The sequence below is a fragment of the Felis catus genome, chromosome A1 (assembly GCF_018350175.1).
Source record: "Felis catus isolate Fca126 chromosome A1, F.catus_Fca126_mat1.0, whole genome shotgun sequence".
Classification (NCBI taxonomy): domain Eukaryota; kingdom Metazoa; phylum Chordata; class Mammalia; order Carnivora; family Felidae; genus Felis; species Felis catus.
This window is the reverse complement of record NC_058368.1, coordinates 172,944,408-172,967,988: the sequence shown is the minus strand read 5'-3', so window position 1 is coordinate 172,967,988 and position 23,581 is coordinate 172,944,408. Positions and strand designations below refer to the sequence as shown.

The following is a 23,581-nucleotide window of genomic DNA, read 5'->3' as shown; positions in this document are numbered from 1 at the left end:
TAGAAGGTGAAATAGTTCACTAGGGCTTTCAGGTTTTGGAAAGTTGATTAATTCTTATCACAGTCATGAGAATTAATGAATGTGTACTTGAGTGTAAAATAAACTAGATGGTCAGCTCATTGCTTTATAAGAGGAGGCTACCTATCCAGTGACTTGAATTTTTACATGCTCAGTGAAACACCCCTTTTACAAGTATTAAAGTATAGTTAGCTGATAACTGGAACCTTGCCTAATATCTCTTGTATAAAGCCAAGGAGGTAAGTAAATGTTTGAAAAAATAGGTGTATTGCATGGAGCATCAGTATCTCCATGTTGTGAGGAATCAAGAAAGGAACATCTGTAATACCCAAGGTTTTTTGTTGTCTCTGGGCTACATGATTAAGCCTAGGAGACTGCTTGGTTATAATTCAGATTTTATGTAACATGTGTAGAACAATCAGATACATCACCAGAAATAAAAGGGCTTAGTGATAACCAGAAGTTCAAATTTAGGGTTCCTAGGGTGGATCTGACCTCATTTCACCTTTCTTTGTTTTTCCATGTTCATCTTCTTTAGCCTTTTGCTTTTTCTTTTATACAGCTGAGCAAGTGCTTGACCTTCATAAGTCAGGAAGAAAATAAATCCTTATTTTAAAGTGTGGAGGGGTAGGTAGGAAGATTCTGATTATTCCTTGATTTAGTAATGTCATGTGCATGAGTAATGCAATCCTGGTTAATGATCCACTCTTTTATTCTTTATTTTATGGGAGAGTGGAGGGTGTATAGGATTAATCTTTCCTCTAACGATAGATCTTAATGGTAGAAGTAGTTTTGAGGAGTCCCCCCATTTGTTAGGCTTTGGGTGAGCAATGGGTGCTAACCACCTGGCTAGTACCATAAAAGTGTCTTGATTCACCTGGGTGGCTCAGTCGGTTAAGCATCCGACTCTTGATTTGGGGTCAGATATGATCCCACTGTTAGTGGGTTTGAGCCCTGCACTGGGCTCTGCACTGGCAGCGCAGACCCTGCTTGTGATTCTCTCTCTCTCCCTCTCTTTGCCCTTCCCCTGCTTGCTTTCTCTCTCGAAATACATAAATGAATATTAAAAATTTTTTTTTCAAAAAGTGCCTTGAAGAAATTATAAGGCTTGAAAAAGCTTATTTGAGAGGTCTTCACTGATAATCTCCCTGTTCCCTTTCGCATTTTTTTTGATAAGTTACAATCTTTTTCTCCTTTAAATTTAAGGTTCCTCAGAAAATTTTGAGTAAATGGGAAGCCAGTGTTGGTCTTGCTGAACAGTATGATGTTCCCAAAGGGTCGAAGAACCGAAGATGTGTCACCAGTTCAATCAAGTTGGACAGTGAGGAGGACATGCCATTTGAGGACTGTACAAATGATCCTGAATCAGAACATGACCTGTTACTTAATGGCTGCTTGAAATCTCTGGCTTTTGACTCAGAACATTCTGCAGATGAGAAGGAAAAGCCTTGTGCTAAGTCTCGAGCCAGAAAGAGTTCTGATAATCCAAAAAGGACTAGTATGAAAAAGGGCCACATACAATTTGAAGCACATAAGGAAGAACGAAGGGGAAAGATTCCAGAGAACCTTGGCCTAAACTTTATTTCTGGGGATGTATCTGATAAGCAGGCCTCTAATGAACTTTCCAGGATAGCAAACAGCCTCACAGGGTCCAGCACTGCCCCAGGAAATTTCCTGTTTTCTTCTTGTGCAAAAAACACTGCAAAGAAAGAATTTGAGACTTCAAATTGTGACTCTTTACTGGGCTTGTCTGAGGGTGCCTTGATCTCTAAACATTCTGGGGAAAAGAAAAAACTCCAAAGAGGTTTGGTGTGTAGTTCGAAAGTACAGCTCTGTTATATTGGAGCAGGTGATGAAGAAAAGCGCAGTGATTCCATTAGTATCTGTACCACTTCTGATGATGGAAGCAGTGATCTGGATCCCATAGATCATAGTTCAGAATCTGATAACAGTGTCCTTGAAATTACAGATGCTTTTGATAGAACAGAGAACATTTTATCTGTGCAGAAAAATGAAAAGGTAAAGTATACTAGGTATCCTGCCACAAACACTAAGGTAAAAGCAAAGCAGAAGTCCCTCATTACTAATTCACATACAGACCACTTAATGGATTGTACTAAGACAGGAGAACCTGGAACTGAGACATCTCAGGTTAATCTCTCTGATCTTAAAGTGTCTACTCTTATCCGCAAACCCCAATCAGAGTTTAGAAATGATGGTTTCTCTCCAAAATTCAACACACCATCAAGCATTTCCAGTGAGAATTCCCTAATAAAAGGTGGGGCTACAAGTCAAGCTCTGTTACATTCAAAAAGCAAACAGCCCAAGATCCGAAGTATAAAGTGCAAACATAAAGAAAATCCAGTTGTAGTGGAATCTTCAGTTACAAATGAGGACTGCAGTTTGAAATGCTGCTCTTCTGATACTAAAGGCTCTCCTTTGGCCAGCATTTCCAAAAGTGGGAAAGTGGATGGGCTAAAACTACTGAGCAACATGCATGAGAAAACCAGGGATTCAAATGACATAGAAACAGCAGTGGTGAAACACGTTCTGTCAGAGTTGAAGGAACTCTCTTATAGATCCTTAAGTGAAGATGTCAGTGACTCTGGAACATCAAAGCCATCAAAACCATTACTCTTTTCTCCTGCCTCTGGTCAGAATCATATACCTATTGAACCAGACTACAAATTCAGTACATTATTAATGATGTTGAAAGATATGCATGATAGTAAGACCAAGGAGCAACGCTTAATGACTGCTCAAAACTTGGTTTCCTATCGGAGTCCTGGTCTTGGGGACTGTTCTACCAGTAGTCCTGTAGCTGCTTCTAAGGCCTTGGTTTCAGGAAGCTCCACTCACAATTCAGAAAAAAATGGAGATGGCACTCAGAACCCAGTCCGTCCTAGCCCTAGTGGGGGTGACTCTGCACTGTCTGGGGAGTTGTCTGTATCTGTCCCCAGCTTAGTGTCTGACAGAAGAGACCTCCCTGCTTCTGGTAAAAGTCGTGCAAACTGTGTTACTAGGCGCAACTGTGGGCGATCAAAACCTTCATCTAAATTGCGAGATAGTTTTTCATCCCAGATGGGAAAGAACACATTAAACCGTAAAGCCTTAAAGACAGAGCGCAAAAGAAAACTGAACCGACTTCCAGCTGTGACTCTTGAGACTGCACTGCAGGGAGACAGACCAAGTGGGGGTTCAGAGAATGGCTGCTCAAGAGGTGGACTAGAAGACCCTGGTAAAGAAGAACCCCTTCAGTTAATGGGTCATTTAACAAGTGAAGACAGTGCCCATTTTTCCAGTGTTAATTTTGATGACAAAGTCAACCAGTCTAACCCTGATAAAATTCCTGAAAAAGGCCCCTCTTTTGAAAACAGAAAAGGCCCAGAGTTGGATACTGAAGTGAACAGTGAGAATGATGAACCCAATGGTGTAAATCAAGCGGTGCCTAAAAAGCGGTGGCAGCGTTTAAACCAAAGGCGCACTAAACCTCGTAAGCGCACTAACAGATTTAGGGAGAAAGAAAACTCTGAGGGTGCCTTTGGGGTTTTGCTTCCAGCTGACCCGGTAAAGAAGGGGGATGAGTTCCCAGAGCATAGACCCCCTACTTCGACAAACATACTAGAAGATGCCCTGGCAGATCCAAATCATGCTAGCTGCTTAGATTCAGTTGGGCCACGGTTGAATGTTTGTGATAAATCCAGTGCCAGCATTGAGGAAATGGAAAAAGAGCCAGGAATTCCCAATTTGACTCCCCAGCCTGAGCTCCCTGAACCAGGTAAGGATTCATGAGTATGATAAAGGGCTAGAGGAAGTGGTAATGTTACCCTCCTGAATGTGGTTTGTTTTGATGAGAGGAGGAAGGGTAGATTGGGAAGAAAAACTTATCATGTGAAGTGAAGGGAGGGCTTTTTATAGAAGGTCCTGAATTTTTACGACCAGGTTTCCATATACTTTCAGAAATTATGTATTAACCAGAGCTCTTTTTTTTTCTTTTTTTCTTTTTGCTTTTAGACTAAAGAAATGTCTTTAAAAAGACATTTCCTGTCTTTTTAAATCTATGAACTTTTGGAGACTCAGTCTGGCATTTTAGGTAATTGAGAGGCTCTGAGCCTAAAATTTAAACATAGTTGTTAGTTTAGAGAAAGTGAATACATTTTATTGAATGATAGGCTTTCTTTACTACAATTTAAGGAAGGTCTACTACATATTATGTAGACAGAAGGGGACATGTGCTTTTAGGAAAAAGAAAGTATTCTGTAGTACTTACTCGAAGGCCTTAAGATGTCTTAACTTCCCTTCTGTAATGAGATTTGAGAACAACAAGAAAACTGAAGTACTAGGGTATCTTAACCTTAGCAGAAGAAAAATGGTCTTTTAAAATATTAATATGCAATATTATACACTATAGTTATTGAAGATAACACTGACTATCCTTAAACATAAAATTCTCAAAGTTGTTTTATCACAGTAGATTCTGTTTTCTGACAGTTTTATTGAGATATAATTCACATACCTTGAGATATCTCATCATTTTAAAGTTTACTTCAGGGGTTTTTAGTATATTCACAGACTTGTGCAGTTGTCAATACAATCAGTTTTGGAATATTTGTATCACCCAGAAATAAATACTGTACCTTTTATTAATTTCCTTTCATTTCTCCCCAATCTGTAGATTTGCCTGTTCTGTACATTTCTTTTTTTTTTTTTTTTTAACTTTGATGATGACTGTTATTTTTTTATTTTTATTTTTGTAATATAATTTATTGTCAAGTTAGCTAATACACAGTGTATAAATTGTGCTCTTGGTTTTGGGAGTACATTCCTGTGATTCATCGTTTACGTACAACACCCAGTTCTCATCTCAGCAAGTGCCCTCTTCAATGCCCATCACCCATTTTCCCCTCTCCCCTGTCCCCTCATCAACCCTCAATTTGTTCTCTGTATTTAAGAGTCTCATGGGTTTGCCTTCCTCTCTGTTTGAAACTATTTTTCCCCCTTCCCTTCAGTCTTCTGTTAAGCTTCTTAAGTTCCACATATGAGTGAAAACATATGATACCTGTCTTTCTCTGACTGATTTCATTTTACGTAATACTCTCCAGTTCCATCCATGTTGTTGCAAATGGCAGGATTTCATTCTTTCTCATTGTCAAATAGTATTCCATTGTATGTATAAACCACATCTTCTTTATCCATTCATCAGTTGATGGACATTTGGGCTCTTTCCATGATTTGGCTATTGTTGAAAGTGCTGGTATAAAATTGGGGTACAAGTATCCCTATGAATCAGCACTCCTGTGTCCTTTGGATAAATTCCTAGTAGTGCTATTGCTGGGTCGTAGGGTAGTTCTATTTTTAATTTTTGAGGAAACTCCACAGTTTTCCAGAGCAGCTGCACCAGTTTGCATTCCCACCAACAGTGCAAGAGGGTTCCCCTTTCTCTACATCCTCGCTAACATCTGTTGTTTCCTGAGTTGTTCATTTTAGCCACTTCTACCAGTGTGAGGTGGTATCTCAGTGTGGTTTTGATTTGTATTTCTCTGATGGTGAGCGATGTTGAACTTCTTTTCATGTGTCTGTTAGCCATCTGGATGTCTTCTTTGGAAAAGTGTCTGTTCATGTCTTCAGCCCATTTCTTCACTGAATTATTTGTTTTTCAGGTGCTGAGTTTGATAAGTTCTTTATAGATTTTGGATGCTAACCCTTTATCTGATATGTCATTTGCAAATATCTTCTCCCATTCCGTCAGTTGCCTTTTAGTTTTCTTGATTGTTTCCTTTGCAGAAGCTTTTTATCTTGATGAGGTCCCAGTAATTCTTTTTGCTTTTATTTCCCTTGCCATCAGAGACGTGTTGAGTAGGAAGTTCCTGTGACTGAGGTCAAAGAGGTTGTTGCCTGTTTTCTCCTCTAGGGTTTTGATGGTTTCCTGTCTCACATTTAGGTCTTTCATCCATTTTAAGTTTATTTTTGTGTATGCTTTAAGAAAGTGGTCCAGTTTCATTCTTCTGCATGTTGCTGTCCAGTTCTCCCAGCACCATTTGCTAAAGAGACTGTCTTTTTTCCACTGGATACTCTTTCCTGCTTTGTCATTAGTTGGCCATACATTTGTGGGTCCAATTCTGGGTTCTCTATTCTATTCCATTGGTATATATGTGTTTGGTTTTGTGCCAGTACCATACTTTCTTGATGATTACAGCTTTGTAGTAGAGGCTAAAGTCCAGGATTATGATGCCTCCTGCTTTGATTTTCTTTTTCAACATTACTTTGTCTTCTCAGGGTCTTTTGTGGTTCCATATAAATTTTAGGATTGTTTGTTCTAGCTTTGAGAAGAATGCCGGTGCAATTTTGTTTGGGATTGCATTGAATGTGTAGATTACGTTGGGTAGTATTGAGATTTTAACAATATTTGTTCTTCCAATTCATGAACCATGGAATGTTTTTCTATTTCTTTGTGTCTTTTTCAATTTCTTTCATAAGTTTTCTATAGTTTTCAGCATACAGATTTTTTATCTTTAGTTAGGTTTATTCCTAGGTATTTTATGGTTTTGGTGCAATTGTAAATGGGATCGGTTTCTTGATTTCTCTTTCTTTTGCTTGATTGTTGGTGTATAGAAATGCAACCAATTTCTGTACAGTGATTTTTGTATCCTGTGACTTTGCTGAATTCATGTGTCAGTTCTAGCAGCTTTTTGGTAGAGTCTTTCGGGTTTTCCATGTAGAGTATCCTGTCATCTGCAAAAAGTGAAAGTTAGACTTCTTCTTTGCCAATTTGGATGCCCTATTTCATTTTGTTGTCTGATTGCTAAGTCTAGGACTTCCAACACTATGTTAAACAACAGTGGTGAGAGTGGACATCCTGTCATGTTCCTGACCTCAGGGGCAAAGCTCTCAGTTTCTCCCCGTTGAGGATGAGATTAGCTGTGGGCTTTTCATATATGGCTTTTATGATGTTAAGGTATGTTCCTTCTATCCTGACTTCTTGAAGGTTTTTATTAAGAAAGGATGCTGTATTTTGTCAAATGGCTTTTTCTGCATATATTGACAGGATCATATGGTTCTTATCGTTTCTTCTATTAATGTGATGTATCACATTGATTGACTTGCAAATATTGAAACAGCTCTGCAGCCCAGGAATGAATCCCACTTAATCATGGTGAATAATTCTTTTAATATACTGTTGAATTTGGTCTGCTAATATCTTGTTGAGAATTTTTGCGTCCATGTTTGTCAGGGATATTGGCCTGCAATTCTCCTTTTTAGTGGGGTCTCTGCTTTGGGAATCAAGGTAATGCTAGCTCCATAGAATGACTCCGGAAGTGTTCCTTCCAGTTCTGTTTTTTGGAACAGCTTGGGAAGGATAGGTATTAACTCTGCTTTAAATGTCTGGTAGAGAGGCGCCTGGTTGGCTTAGTCAGTTAAGCGTCCGACTTTGGCTCAGGTCATGGTCTCGCAGTCTGTGAGTTCGAGCCCCGCGTTGGGCTCTGTGCTGACAGCTGAGAGCTTGGAGCCTGTTTCAGATTCTGTGTCTCCCTCTCTCTCTGACCCTCCCCCATTCATGCTCTGTCTCTCTCTGTCTCAAAAATAAATAAACGTTAAAAAATTTAAAAAATAAATGTCTGGTAGAATTCCCCTGGGAAGGCATCTGGCCCAGGACTCTTATTTGTTGGGAGATTCTTGATAACTGATTCAATTTCTTCACTGGTTACTGGTCTGTTCAGAGTTTCTGTTTCTTCCTGTTTGAGTTTTGGTAGTATGTGGGTATCTAGGAAGTTGTCCATTTCTTCCAGGTTGTCCAGTTTGTTGGCATATAATTTTTCATAGTATTTTCTAATGATTGTATGTCTGTGGTGTTGGTTGTGATCTCTCCTCTTTTATTCGTGATTTTATTTATTTGGGTCATCTTTTTGAGTAGTCTGACTAGGAGTTTATCAGTTTTGTTTATTTTTTTCAAAAAACCAGCTCTTAGATTCATTGATCTGTTCTACTGTTTGTTTTCTTGTGTGTGTGTGGTTGTTTTGTTTTTTGATTCTGTATTGTTTATTGCTGCTGTAATCTTTATTATTTCTCTCCTGCTGGCTTTGGGGTTTCTTTGTGTTCTACTTCTATTTCCTTTAGGTGTGCGATTAGGTTTTGTATTTGGGATTTTTCTTGTTTCTTGAGTTAGTCCTGGATTGCAATGTATTTTCCCCTTAGGACTGCCTTTGCTGCATCCCAAAGTGTTTGGACTGTTGTGTTTTCATTTTCATTTGCTTCCATATATTTTTAAATTTCTTCTTTAATTGCCTGTTTGACCCTTCATTCTTTAGTAGGATGTTCTTTAACCTCCATGCATTTGGAGGCTTTCCAAATTTTTTCTTGTGGTTGATTTCAAGTTTCATGGCATTGTGATCTGAAAATATGCATGGTATGATCTTAATTCTTTTATATTTATTGAGGGCTGCTTTGTGACCCAGTATGTGATGTATCTTGGAGAATGTTCCATGTACACTGGAGAAGAATGTGTATTCTGATGCTTTAGGAAGAAAATACTAAATATATCTGTCAAGTCCATCTGGCCCAGTGTATCATTTAGGGCCATTGTTTCTTTACTGATTTTCTGTCTAGATGATCTGTCCATTGTTGTAAGTGGAGTATTAAAGTCCCCTGCAAGTACCACATTATTACCAATAAGATTGTTTATGTTTGTGATTGTTTTATATATTTCAGTGTTCCTGAATTTTGTGCATAGACATTTATACCTGTGTCTTGGAGAATGTTCCATGTGCACTTGAGAAGAATGTATATTCTGCTGTTTTTGGATGAAAAGTTCTGAATATATCTGTCAAGTTCATCTGATCCAGTTATCATTCAAGGCCATTGTTTCTTCTGTGCATTTCATGTCAATAGAATCATACAATATGTGGTACTTTGGTGTTTGGTTCTTTTGGTTAAAATGTAGTAATGGGTTATTATTATTGTAAAAAATACATAGATTTAACTTTTGAACAAGTGCCATATATACATTACAGTATTAAGTGTATGCACATTGTTGTACAACAGATCTCTAGAACTTTTTCATCTTTCATGTCTGAAGCTATACTCCTTGAACAGCAACTCCCCGTTTTTCCCCTTTTTCCCCCATCCCCTGGCAACCACTATTCTCTTTCTGTTTTTAGGAGTTGGATTACTTTAGATACCTCCTATAAATGGAATCATGTAGTATTTGTCTTTTTGAGATTGGATTATTTCACTTAGCATAATGTCTTCAAGATTCATTCATAATCTAGCACATGACATGATTCCCATCTTTATTGAGGCTGAATAATAGTTCATTGTATGTACATAACATGTATTTTTTTAATCTATTCATCTATCAGTGGACATTTGAGATTGGACATTTAAGTTCTTCCATAACTTGACTGTCATGAATAAGGCTGCATTGAACATGGATGTGCAAATACATATCTCTTTGAGATCACATTTTCAATTCTTTTAAATACATGCCAGAATTGGAACGGATTATAGAATTCTATTTTTAATATTTTGAGGAAACTATACTGTTTTCCATAGTGGCTGTACCATATTATAATCCTACCAACAGTGCACAGTGCACTAGTGTCCCAATTTCCTCACATCCTCAGTACTTGTTACTTATTTTTTAATGGTGGCCATCCTAGCAGGGGTAAGTTGATGTCTCCTAGTTTTGATTTGCATCTCCTTGATTAGTGATACTGAGCATCTTTTCATATGCTTATTGGCTATTTGTATATCTTTGAAGAAATGTCTCTCCAAGTCCATTGCCCATTTTTGAGTTGGGTTCTTTTGTTAACTGATTTGTTTAATCTGGGTGATCACCCCTTATTTGATATATGGTTTGCAAATATTTTCTTTCATTTTGTAGGTTGTATTTCCATTGTGTTAGTTGTTTCCTTTGCTGTGCAGAAAATTGTAGAAAAAGTTTCATGTAGTCAAATTTGTCTGTTTTTGGTTTTGTTGTCTGTGCTTTTGATGTCCTATCAAAGAAAAAATTGCTCATTTCATTTATGAATTGAATCTATTTCCTTTTCTTCTGGAGTTTCATAGTTTCAGATCTTAGATTTAGGTTTTTGATATAATTTTGAGTTAATTTTTGTATGTAATGCATGATAAAGATCCATCTTTCTTTTTTGCATGTGAATACCCACTTTTCCCAGCACCATTTATTTTTTTTTAACGTTTATGTACTTTTGAGACAGAGAGAGACAGAGCATGAATGGGGGAGGTCAGAGAGAGAGGGAGACACAGAATCTGAAACAGGTTCCAGGCTCTGAGCTGTCAGCACAGAGCCCGACGCGGGGCTCGAACTCACGAACCGTGAGATCATGACCTGAGCCCCAGTGGGACGCTTAACCGACTGAGCCACCCAGGCGCCCCTCCCAGCACCATTTATTGATGAGACTATCCTTTCCTCGTTGTGTAGTCTTAATATACTGGCCAAAAAGAATTTGACCTTACACCAAAGGGTTTATTTCTGTGCTCTCCTTTCTGTTCCAGTCATCTATATGTCTGTTTTTATGGGAATATCATATTGTAATGTAGCTTTGTAATATATTTAGAAAACAGGATGTGTTTGTTCTTTTCCATAATTGTTGGCTATTATGGGGTCCTTTAAGATTCCATGTGCATTTTCGGATTTTATTTTCTGTTTTTGCAAAAAATGCCTTTGGGGTTTTGGTAGCAATTGCAGTTAGTCTGAAGATCACTCTTGGGTAGTATGAACATTTTGACAATATTAAATCTCCCAGTTCATGAATGTGGGAATCTTTCCATTTGTCTTTAATTTCAGCAGTGTTTGTAATCATCTGTGCATACGTTTTTCATGTCCTTGGTTAAATTTATTCATAAATATTTTATTCTATTTCATGCTATTGTAAATGGGATTGATTTCTTAATTTGCTTTTTGAATTGTTCATTATTAGTGTTTAGAAATGCAACTGATTTTAGAAGTTGATTTTTGTATACTGCACCTTTATGCAATTGTTTATTCTTAACTGGTATTTTTTTTTATTTTTTGGTGGAATCTTTAGTATTTTCTTCATGTAAGATCATGTCACCTGTGAACAGAGACCATTTTACTGTTTTCTTACCAATTTGGATGTTTTTTATTTCTAATTCTTGCCTAGTTGCTCTTGTTTGGACTTCAGTATTGTGTTAAGTAGAAGTGGCAAGAGTGGTCATTCTAGCCTTGTTCCTGCTCTTAGAGAAAAAGCTTTCAGTTTCTATGATAGAATATCATGTTATGGTATTTTCATATATGAAATATATGCTATTTTCTCTCTCTCACACACACACACAGCCCCCACACGGATTTACATATGTGACTACCTAGTATGTTGAATGTTTTTCTAAGGAACAAGTATTGGGAGGAGTGTCCGACTCGCTCAAGGTCATGAGTTCAAGCCCCATGTTCGGCCTAGAGCTTACTTTAAAAAAAAAAAAGAAGAAAAGGTGTTAGATTTTGTCAAGCCCTTTCTGCATCAGTTGAGATGGTCATGTGATGTTCATTTTGTTAATGTCTTTATTACTTTTTTTAAAAATATGTTGAACCATCCTTCTATCCCAGGGGTGAATCCCACTTGGTCATGGTGTGTAATCCTTTCAGTGTGCTCTTTTGAATTCAGTTTGCTAATGTTTGTGAGAATTTTTGCAGCAATGTTCATAAGGAATATTGGTTAAATTTTTCTTTTTTTAATTTTTAAGTATATTTGTCTGGCTTTGGCATTAGAGTAATGTTCACTTCATAAAATGAATTTGGAAATATTCTCAGTGTTTTGGAAGAGTTTGAGAAATTTTGGCATTAATTCTTTTTTATTTTTATTTTTATTTTTATTTTTATTTTTATTTTTATTTTTATTTTTATTTTTAGTTATTTGAAGAGAGAGCAAGGGACAGGCAGAGAGAAGGGGAGTGGACGGAGGATCCAAAGTGGCCACTGTGCTGACAGCAGAGAGCCCAGTGCAGGGCTCAAACCCATGAACTGCAATATCATGACCTGACCCAAAGTTGGATGCTTAACTGATCCACTCAGGCACCCTGGCGTTAATTCTTTTTTTTTTAATTTCTTTTTTTTAAACGTTTATGTTTTGAGAGGGAGAGACAGAGCACGAATGGGGGAGGAGCAGAAAGAGAGGGAGACAAAGAATCTGATGTAGGCTCCAGGCTCTGAGCTGTTGGCACAGAGACTGACTGGGGCTGGAACTCAAGAACTGCAAGATCCTGACCTGAGCCAAAGTCAGACACTCAACCCACTGAGCCACCCAGGCGTGCCCTCCCTCAACGTAGTTTTTAAATTATAGTTATTTTTTATGGTCATTTGTCTTTTATTTATTTTTAAATGTTTATTTTTGAGAGAGAGCATGAGCTGGGAATGAGCAGAGAGAGAGGGGATCTGAAGCAGCCACTGTGCTGATAGCAGAGAGTCCAATGTGGGGCTTGAACTCCTAAACCGTTAGATCATGATCTGAGCTGGAGTCAGATTCTTACCAAACTGAGCCACCCAGACTCCTGAGATATATATATATATATATATATATATATATATATATATATATATATATATATATGTTTTGTTTTTACCATGTCAGTACCACAAAGTCTTAACTTGCCCTATTTTTGTAGTAATTATTGTAGTTTTGAAATTGGAAAGTGTGTCCTCCAACTTTGTCAATTTTCAGGATTGTTTGACTTTTCTGCATCTTGTGCATTTCCATTGTAATTCTCAGACCAGCATGTTAATTTCTGCAAAAAAGCCAGCTGGTATTTTGATAAGAATTGTGCTGGATTTGTAGATTAGTTTCGGCAGTGTTGCCATTGTTAAGTTTTCTAAACTATGAACCACAGGACAGTTTTCTGTGTCTAATTCTTGTGGTTCTTTTGTTTAATTTATTCTTAAATATTTTATTTTTTTAATTTTATTTTTTGATGCTATTACAAATGAGATATGAAAATGATCATTCTTGGGTTGTTCATTACAAGTATACAGAAATACACTTGCTTTTTGTATATTGATTTTGCATGTTGCAACCTTGCTGAACTCATTTTTTAGTTCTAATTTATTTTATTTTGAATTCCTTAGGATTTTCTATGCACATGATCGTGTCATCAACTAATACACTTTTACTTCATCCTTTCTCATCTGGTTATTTATGTATGTATGTATGTATGTATGTATGTATGTATGTATGTATGTATGTATTTATTTATTTTTCCTTTTGGCTAATTGCCCTAGCTAGAGCCTCCAGTGCAGTGTTAAGCATAAGTGGAGTGAACAGGCACTCTTGTCTAGTTCCTGATCTTAGGGCAAAGATACCCAATTTTTCACTATTAACTATGATGTTAGCTATGACTTTGATAGATGACCTTTCAAGTTGAGAAAGTTGCCTTTTATTCCTGGTTTGTTAGGTGGTTTTTCTGTGTCTGTTAGGATGATCATTCCTTTTTATGCCCTTTATTCTGTTAAACATGATGTACTAATTGCTTGACTTTTTTTTTAATAATTTATTTTTCATAATTTACATCAATTGCTTGATTTTCTTATGGGAGCTACAAATCCACAGGAGCACCAGTCACAGCTTCTCAAGGACTTATTTTCCCTTCTGCTCCCCTTCTACTTCTTGCCAAGGTACCTTTCCTTGTGGTCTCCTGGAGGCTGGGACATGGTGTTCTTTTGCTTTACTGTAACTCTGAGGATAGAGTTATTTGGGGCCCTAGTTTATTCTCTCTCAAACTTCTGCCTCGTATGCTTTAGCTGGATCTCAAAGTCTTCAGGACCTAATCCATTTCATTGCTTTATTTCTATAGTTATTACTTGTAATTTTTGGTTTGTAGTTCATTACAATCTTGTCAGTGCTTTGCTGCTTTTAAAGTAGTTTTAAAAACATTTTGTAGCATTTTTATTTGTTTTCAACAGGAGGTTGGGCTCAGTAACTTTATTATTATGAAGGAATGTGTGGACTTTTGCCTTTTGTCCCCCCTTCCTTTATCTCTTTTGCCTCTGAGGTTTCCGAACTAGGAAAGTAGGTGTATGACAAGGGTTAATAATGTGTAGTGAGGAGTGATGTTGCTCTTAGTACTTACTGTAATGTAGTTCTTTAGGAAAAGAACTGTAATTCAGTCTTTTTTTTTTTTTTTTTTTAGTTTATTTATTTTGAGAAAGAGAGCATGAGGTACAATTTATACACCATAAGGTTCATACGTTTTAAGTGTATAAGTAAGTGATTTTTAGTAAATTTATTGAGTTGTGCAACCATCCCCATAAATCAGTTTTAGAACATTTGTTCTACCCAGTGAGAGTCCTCCATCCCATTTATAGCTAGTTCATTTGTACTCCTAGCCCCAGCAACCACTGATTGTACCCCCAAACCCCCACCATTTGCCTCTTCTGGACGTTTCATATTAATGGAATCATATAGTATGTGATCTTTTGTGTTTTGCGCTTTTCATTTAGCATAATATTTTTGTGGTTATCCATATTGTAGCATGTATCAATATTTTGTTTGTTTAAAGTTTATTTATTTTTGAGAGACAGAGCACAAGCAGGGGAGGGGCAGAGAGAAGGAGACACAGAATCTGAAGCAGGCTGCAGGCTCCAAGCTTTCAGCACAGAGCCTGATGCAGGGCTTGAATTCATGAACCACGAGACCGTGACTTGAGCCAAATTTGGACACTTAACCAACTGAGCCACTCAGGCACCCCTCAATATTTTGGTTTTTATTGCTGAATAGTATTCCAGGGTATAGGTACACCACATTTTATTTATCCACATTTTATTTGTCTTTTCTTCAGTTTGTGAAAATTTGGGGTTGATTTAACTTTATGGATATTTCATTATTTTAGCTGGTATATATACACTCTGTAGTCAAAAAAGACATTGCTAGGCTTGTCCTGTATGAGCAGTGTGTCTCCATTCTTTACAACAGGTCCTGGCTCTGTGCTAGGAATTGATATGTAGTTGCCAAGAAACTTAATTATGATCATACTTTGGCTCCTGCTCAGTTTCATATTTGCTCTGTGCCATGTATTGAGATTTGCATGATTTATTCCTCTCTCCATTAGCTTTTGTAATTTTCTGCCTTTTAATATTTACCTTTAGTATCCAGAAGGTCATATTCCTCTTTTACTCTTGATATTCTTTATGTTGGTTTGGCAAGTCATTTCCTTTTGGCCATTTGTAGAAGAGTTGGATATGGTGAGTTATTTCTCCAGGTGCTTTCAGCTCAACTGTGGTTTTGTGGGATGAGCAATCTAGGTGAGAACATAAGTGGGAGTAGGGGGTTGTGGTGGCAGGTGTAGTTGAGGAGGACAAGAAACAAGCTCAGGAACAGAAGTTCAGGAAGCATCTTAGATTTTAAGTCATTCAGTTGTGATCAGGCTGTTTTTATTTACAGGGTGTTAACTCTATTGTACATTTAAGGGGAGGGGGGATTGGTAATCCTTTCCTTAAAAGGACAGACAGTAAATATTTTAAGTTTGCAAGCCATACTGTCTTGTCACTCTCAACTCTCTAGCACAAAAGCAGTCATAAGTCATTAGTAGATACATGAGCATGGCTGTATTCCAATAAGACATTATTTATAAAAATAGTCCCATTGGTAGTGTGCCAAACCCTAAACCTTTAAAGGATTGTTTTATATAACTTGGTGAAGAGCAATGCATGCACTTGTGCAGGAACCTCTAATAGGTATGTCAGATACAGTGTTCCTCTTAATTTCTAGGTCTTTTGTGTTTTTGCTGATTTTCTTGTGGATCTCAAGGAAATGGAGAGGTAAAGGACTAAAGCTTAATCTGAGAAGTTACTCTGTGAGAGAAGTGAACCCAAAGGTAGAATGGGGGACAGAGGCTTCAGGAGGAAAAGGAAGAAGGATTAGCCTATGCAGCCTTTTAAGACAACAAAGGAGAGAACACAACCTCTGTAGGACTGAGATTTAATTAGTGTGGGGAAGTAGTGATAGATGGGGGCAGGGAGACTGGTTGAGGAATATGATGATGTGACAACATAGGGATAGGTTTTAGTAAAAAGTGCCCAATGGTTTTGGAGTGTGGACAGATTTTGGTTCAAATCATTGCCTTGCCACTTAAATAATGGATTAACTTGAATGGGCTTAGGCAAGACACTTTCTTCTTCAAGCCTCAGTTGCATTTTTTATAAAATGGGGATGTTATCACCTATCTTGTAGATTGAAGATTAGAAATTCATGAATATGACATGGCTGAACTGTGACTTGGGCATAGTAAATCCCTGTTACTCCTTATCATTTCTTTGGTCTTACTTGTGTTAAAAAATGCTGTTGGTGTTTAAAAAACTTGGATGCTATGTCTAATGGGAATATATTAAAGGCATAATGTATTTGCTTCAGAGCATAAAGTTATTACCCATCAACTATCATAGGTACAGATGTATATATTTATTTAAAGATCTATTTGGCTATTTCTTTGCTCTAAGAGAGATTTTTCAGATATTATTTGAGGGGAACATTTTAAGTAATTGCTTGGCTTTGGGTGTTTTAACTTCTTTTGAAATACTTGCTTGGGGAATACCAATTTGGATCACTTACAGGTTTATGGTCTAAAAATGTTGTTAGGAAAATTGCATTGGTTGAAAGGTTTAACATGCCCCATAATTATAGTGGGAGTTCTATAGGTATATAAATTTGGTAGTTATTTCAGCTTCTACAATTAACTTTTTATTTTTTGTTAATATTTTATTTTTTTAGAGCAGTTTTGGGGTCACAGCAAAATTGAGGGTAAGACACATAGATTGCCCACTCTGTCCACACACACAACTTTTCCTGTTACCAACATCCCCCACCAGAGTGGTACATTTGTTTCAATTGATGAACGTACATTGACACATTATAATCGCCCAAAGTCCATAGTTTACCTTGGGGTTCATTCTTGGTGGTGTACATTATTTGGGTTTGGACAAATGTGTAATGACATGTTTCCATGATTATGGTATCCTACAGATTATTTTCATTGCCCGAAGTCTGTGCTCTGCTTATCTATCTATCCCTCTTTCTCTGCTAGGCCTCCCTTCCTCACCCTGTAACCATTTTTTTATGGTCTTCATAGTTTTGCCTTTTCCAGAATGTCATATAGTTGAAATCCTATAGTGTGTATGTAGCCTTTTCAAATTGGCTTTTTTCACTTGGTAATATGCATTTAAATATCTTTCATGTCTTTTCATGGCTTGGTATTTTAGTGCTGAGTAATATTCTATTGTCTGGACATAACACAGTTTATGTTTCCATTCACCTGCATCTTGGTTGCTTCCAAGTTTTGGTAATTAGGAATAAAGCTGCTTTAAAAATCGATGTGCAGGGGTGCCTGGGTGGCTCAGTCAGTTAAGTGTGAAAACCTGACTTCAGCTCAGGTTATGATCTCACAGTTTGTGGGTTCAAGCCCCGTGTCTGGCTCTGTGCTGACAGCTCAGAGCCTGGAGCCTGCCTCAGATTCTGTGTCTCCTCTCTCTGCCCCTCCTCGACTCGCGTCTGTCTCTCTCTTTCTCTCTCTCTCTCTCTCTTTCTCAAAAATAAATAAACATTGAAAAAAAATTTTAATGATGTGCAGGTTTTCAGGTGAATATAAGTTTTCAACTCCTTTTATATTAGATTTAAATAACTAAGTGGTATATTGTGAAATTACAGTAGTTAGAATTAAAATTATTTTCCATATTTTGTCATAATACAGTTTTATGGCTTTTGACCTTTTCCTTTTAGTCTCAACTTTTGCATTTCTTTTATTGAGAGAATGTCAGTATTGCCACATTCAACTGAGGCAGAAATTGTTCCCTCTGAGGTTGTTGTGTCATGAAATACCTCTTGCTTCTTGAGTACACTGTATCTTACATTCTGTATGCATTAGCTTTTGCTCCAAAAACCTTGTAAAATGATGATAGCATGTTAAGCTGAGACAAAGGTCTATCAGGAAACTATAATAGATTATTGTTTTACCATTAATTCAGAGAAAACTGGTATGATACTTTGAAATTTTGACCATAAAATATGACAGGTTTTTCTTTTTTTTGGTACCCCAGACTATGTATTTTTATCTTATTTTCTGCTTTTGACATACATGGCATATACATTTTATGTCATTGAGATAATGGTATACATATACTTAATTACATATTTTTAAATAATTCTGTTTAGAAATACTCCTGTTTCTAATGTGAAACTCACTATAACTATGATATGAAGTTTATGTAAATTGTTTTTGAAATTCACATGGTAGTACTGATTAGGTAAATATTTCATCTGAATATCCATCCAGTATTCTGCATAATCCAGAGAGATGTTATTAAAAAACTCATTGTATATTTTTTGAATTTGCTTGATTTAGACTATATTTTAATATTAGCTGTATCTGTCACTATGGAATACCAGTTAGTTTCAATTTAATCTTTTCCTTAACTTCAGATGGGCTGTGTGTATGTGTATAGAGCAACACAAGTCTCTCCCCTCTCGACTTTTGCATATGAGAAACCATAGCAAATCACTTTTAGCCTTTTGGAGCTTAAGCAGAGTGTTTGAAAAACAAGAGTTTCCCATCTCTGACCTTTGAGAGTGCAGGGATGGTTGTATGAAACAATGGGTTTTCCTCTAACTTTTTTGGTTAATATGAACTTGTTCCTCTTTTAGCTATGCGGTCAGAGAAGAAGCGTCTTAGGAAGCCAAGCAAGTGGCTTCTGGAATATACAGAAGAATATGATCAGATATTTGCTCCTAAGAAAAAACAAAAGAAGGTGCAGGAACAGGTGCACAAGGTATGTTCCAACATTTCAACAGTCTTTTCATCAATCCTTTTAGGATACTGCAGATTTGCCTTCAATATTATATTTTGTGTGCATGGGATAATAAATTTCTTAGCTGGATCTTACTTTTTCAGCTTCTTAGCTCCAGCTTCTGGCACAGTACCTAGAATATGCTAGTTATACAAGAAATGTATAAATGTGTCTATGCACTGTGTATAGTAATATATATATATTTACATATATATATAAATTTTTCCCTTTTCTTTCAAAGAGTGTTTAATGATTTAGGGTATTTAGTAAAATCATAGAATATAAATTTGTATGGTAGGATCGTAATTTTTTTTTTAGGATCGTAATTTTTTTTTTTAGGATCGTAATTTTTTTAAGGAAATGTTATTGATACCTTATTTGCTTTATTTCTTAATTCAATTTTTTTTGAAATTTTATATTTATTCAAGTAATCTCTATACCCAACTTGGGGCTTGAACTCATGACCCTGAGTTCAAGAGTTGCACACTCTTCTGACTGTGCCACCCATGTGCCCCTTAATTCAGTTTTTTTAAGCTGAAGCACTTTATTATTTTTTTTATTGAATTTTTTTAAATGTTTATTTATTTTATTTTCGAGAGATTGAAATAGAGCACGAGTGGGGTAGGGGCAGAGAGAGATTGAGGAAGACACAGAATCTGAAACAGGCTCCAGACTCTGAGCTGTCAGTACAGAGCCCGATGCGGGGCTCGAACTCGGGAATTGCAAGATTATGACCTAGGCTGAAGTCGGATGCTTAACCAGCTGAGTCAACACAGGCACCCCTAAGCTGAAGTAGTTTAAAGTAAATTTAAGACACTTTACTTTCTCCTCCTAAATAATATGCGCCTCTAAAAAATAGAACGCTTTCCTTCATAACTGATAAAGCATTACTATATCTCATATGATCAGTTTATCTGATAAGAAATCCATATTTAGCTTTCCTCACTTGTCCTTTAACCTTTATATTTGGTTTATCCATTCCAGGATTACACGTTGTATCTGGTTGTTACATTTCTTAAATTTCTTTTAAATCCAGAACAGTTCCCCTGTTTTATGACCCTATCTATCTAAGTAATGAGAGTGAGTACCTTTACAATATCTCCCTTCTAGATTTGTATGATTGCTTCTTCATAGGTGTCACTAATCTATCCTCTTTCTTACTAAGTCGAAAACAATTTGATGGATTCACGTTAAACAATTTTAGCTATATTAATTTATAGGTGTATTGTGTCATATATTCCATGACATTAGAAGGGATTTAACATTCAGTTGTCTACAGTCTTGACTGATTTCTTCTAAGTCATATTTTGCTCCCTTTGATCAAGAAGCAGTATGTGTGTGGGGCACCTGGGTGGCTCAGTCAGTTGAGGGTCCAGCTTCGGCCCAGGTCATGATCTCGCAGTTTGTGGGTTGAGCCCTGCCTTGGTGCTGACAGCTCAGAGCCTGGAACCCATTTCTGATTCTGTGTCTCCCTCTCTGCCCTTCCCCAACTCATGTTCTGTTTCTCTCAAAAATAAATAAACATTAAAAAAAAAAAAATCTTTTGTGGGTGGGGAGGATTATCACTATGGCCTTAAAGAATTTTTATAGTTTTACTGTATCTTAATTGCATTTTCCCCTTTTTAAAAAACTATAGTGAAATCCATATAAAATTTAGAATTGTAGACATTTTTAGGTATACGGTTCTCTGTCTTTAAGTACATTCATTCACATTGTTGTGCACCCAGCACCACCATCCATCATCTCTAGACCTTTTTTCATGTTGGCAAACTCAAACTCTGTACCTGTTAAAGAATAACTTCCTACTTTACTCTCTTCTCAGCCCTTGGCAACCACCATTCTATTTTCTGTCTCTATGAATTTTTACCATTCTAGTTACCTCATTATAAGTGGACTCATACAATATTCATTCTTTATGTCTGGCCTATTTCACTTAGTGTAATACCTTCAAGGTTCATTCATGTTGTAGCATGTGTCAGAATTTCATTTTTAAGTGCATTATTCTTTTTAACACTGGAATTACAGCAACTTTGTGGTCTATGGATTCTACTTCTATTTTTTGCTCTTAGGTAAGTTCCCGCTGTGAAGAGGAAAGCCTTTTAGCCCGATGTCGATCTAGTGCTCAGAACAAGCGGGTGGATGAGAATTCTTTGATTTCAACCAAAGAAGAGCCTCCAGTTCTTGAAAGGGAGGCTCCGTTTTTGGAAGGGCCCTTGGCTCAGTCAGAACTTGGAGGTGGACATGCTGAGTTGCCACAGCTGACCTTGTCTGTGCCTGTGGCTCCGGAAGTCTCTCCACGGCCTGCCCTTGAGTCTGAGGAATTGCTAGTTAAAACACCAGGTAAGATGGGGATGGGGTCTCCGTATGTAAGTGGATAGGATTTTAGTATGTTGTGATGAAAAGCTAATAGTGTATCTCTATATAATAAACAAACTACCCACTTTTCTCCTGGAAATCCCAAAAGTGCTGGCTAATTGAATGTAATTCAGTGACCATGAATTGGTGGTACTCTGTCCAGAAGACATTTTAAAAACTACTCTCCTTACTCTACTGTTGATCTTCATGACTGTTGATCAAACACCATGTGAGTGAATACTTAGGATAACAGTGTTTTAGGGAGGGGCACTACACAGTAAAATAAACAAATGAAACTTATGCTTCAGATACTAGCTCTACCAATCCTTGTGTTACTTAGAAAGTTGCTTAACCTCTCAACATGTTTCCTCATATATAAAATGGACATCATAATGTAATTTACCTGACACATAGTAAGCAGCTAATTATAAATTCTCCCTTGAAGTTAACCAATTGCTTTTCACTTTATCATTCTTTATATACATGTCAACCTGGTGGGAGCTGGATCTAAACATATGGTCTTTAATTTACCTTCTGACTTTTGAATATTATAGTCACCCAAGGAAAATTTTGAATGTAACTTTTTTATATTCCCAACAGTAGCTTGTGGTGTTATTCCTTAAAGTAAAAAAAAGTATCCCAATTGTGCTTATTAATTAAGGCAGAATCCCAAATACTTTTAAAAGGAGTAATAATGATAGTTACTATCTCATTATTTATGAACCAAACTCTGTTATTAGGCTTTTTTATATAATTCTTAAGAACAGCCCTACAAAGTAAATGTCTCTTTTATTTGTTTAGGAGTAGAATAAAAATTGTAATCTTGGTGCTGTTATGCTTGGAATTCAGGCTCTACTCCACCTTACTTCTCCTTTTGTCCTTACTAACAGTTAATTAATATAAAAGCAGTTTTGCCCTTTTGATTTTTCCTTTAGTCCTTTTATGAGAGATGTATATAAAAACATCTTCACATTAGTTTGTATCTGCATTGAGAACTATTTTCTTGTTTTATGTTAACTAATATTTTAGAATAAATAAATTCCTATCCTGTCCCTACCCAGAAGGTGAGGAGGAAAACATAAAAAATATGGTCATTCATTTTTCTGTGGCATATAGATTTTTTTTTTTTTAAATTAGCATGTGCTCAGTTTCTAAATCATTTAATGAAAAGATATATGCATTTCAGGAAATTATGAAAGTAAACGTCAGAGAAAACCAACTAAGAAACTTCTTGAATCCAATGATTTAGACCCTGGATTTATGCCTAAGAAAGGGGATCTTGGTCTTTCTAAAAAGGTATGTTATTTTAGTCAATTCTAAAATATGATTAAACCATATGGAAATATGTGATTTTAAAACAGAGCTTTTAGTAATACTTAGCAACATTGATGCACACTTAACATAGAAATTACAGAATGTTACAGTATATACATTTGGTCTAAGATTCTATATTGAGAGACTGTTCTCCATTTGTGTGGACATGTGTATCAGTTGTTTTTAGATTTTCTTTTCAAATGAAAATGTAAAAAGGTTTTAAGATTGAGTAAAATTTGTGTTTGTTGTCATTTCTTTTCCAGGCTCAAATCTCTTAACCTGATTTCTACCTCACTTCTGTCTGTATACGCCACTAACCTACTCTTATCCCACTGCCCTATTTTCATACCAGCTAAGAAAAGACTCAGCTCAGTTATAAACCAAATAGAAATATTTGAACTTAAGTTTTTGAGTTTGCAGACTTGGTTTTCATTAGCCAAGAAGGCATCATTAAATAGTAGATAGAGATAGAAAATTGTTTTCTAATTCTATAATGATGATATCTGGATATTAATTTTTAAGAAACTTCCTGTTGCCCATATGTATGAGGAGTAATTCAGGGTTTTAGAAATTAAGTTGTTAGGATACACAGATTTCCTTTTTTTTTTTTTTAATTAAAAAAAAGTGTTTTTTTAATGTTTATTTATTTTTGAGAGAGCCAGAGACAGAATGCGAGTGGGTTAGGGGCAGAGAGAGAGGGAGACACAGAATCCGAAGCAGGCGCCAGGCTCTGAGCTGCCAGCACAGAGCCCGACGCGGGGCTCGAACCCAAGAGCTGTGAGATCACGACCTGAGCTGAAGTTGGACGCTCAACTGACTGAGCCACCCAGGCGCCCCACAGATTTCCTCTTAAATTTTCTTCTTTAAAGAAAAAAATGGAGATTGCAATCAAATCACAAATTGAGTTTTTAGACTTTTTTCCTCAGCTATAGCAGCCTTCTATCATTTAATCCTATATTGAAGACTCTAGTTTTGTTTTTGTTAGATATTCACCCATGTCAATTAGCATGTAAATGTAAAACTCAATAGTTGTGTTTTTGTACCTCATTTTAAAGGCTGCATTATATTCTTTAGTTCTTTTATTCTTTTCAATGT

At 36.5% G+C, this 23,581-nt stretch overlaps 1 protein-coding gene across 8 annotated transcripts in view; it reads left to right on the top strand.

The window, feature by feature from the left end:
- NSD1 (nuclear receptor binding SET domain protein 1) overlaps window positions 1-23,581 on the top strand; it is a 146,129-nt gene that overhangs the window by 73,965 nt on the left and 48,583 nt on the right. For all 8 annotated transcript variants that reach the window (XM_006927884.5, XM_019838275.3, XM_023259154.2 and 5 more), the window contains 4 exons: window positions 1,225-3,796; window positions 18,675-18,799; window positions 20,887-21,157; window positions 22,359-22,468. In XM_006927884.5, the coding sequence (XP_006927946.3) occupies window positions 1,225-3,796; window positions 18,675-18,799; window positions 20,887-21,157; window positions 22,359-22,468 (3,078 nt within the window). The remainder of the gene's footprint in view (window positions 1-1,224; window positions 3,797-18,674; window positions 18,800-20,886; window positions 21,158-22,358; window positions 22,469-23,581) is intronic.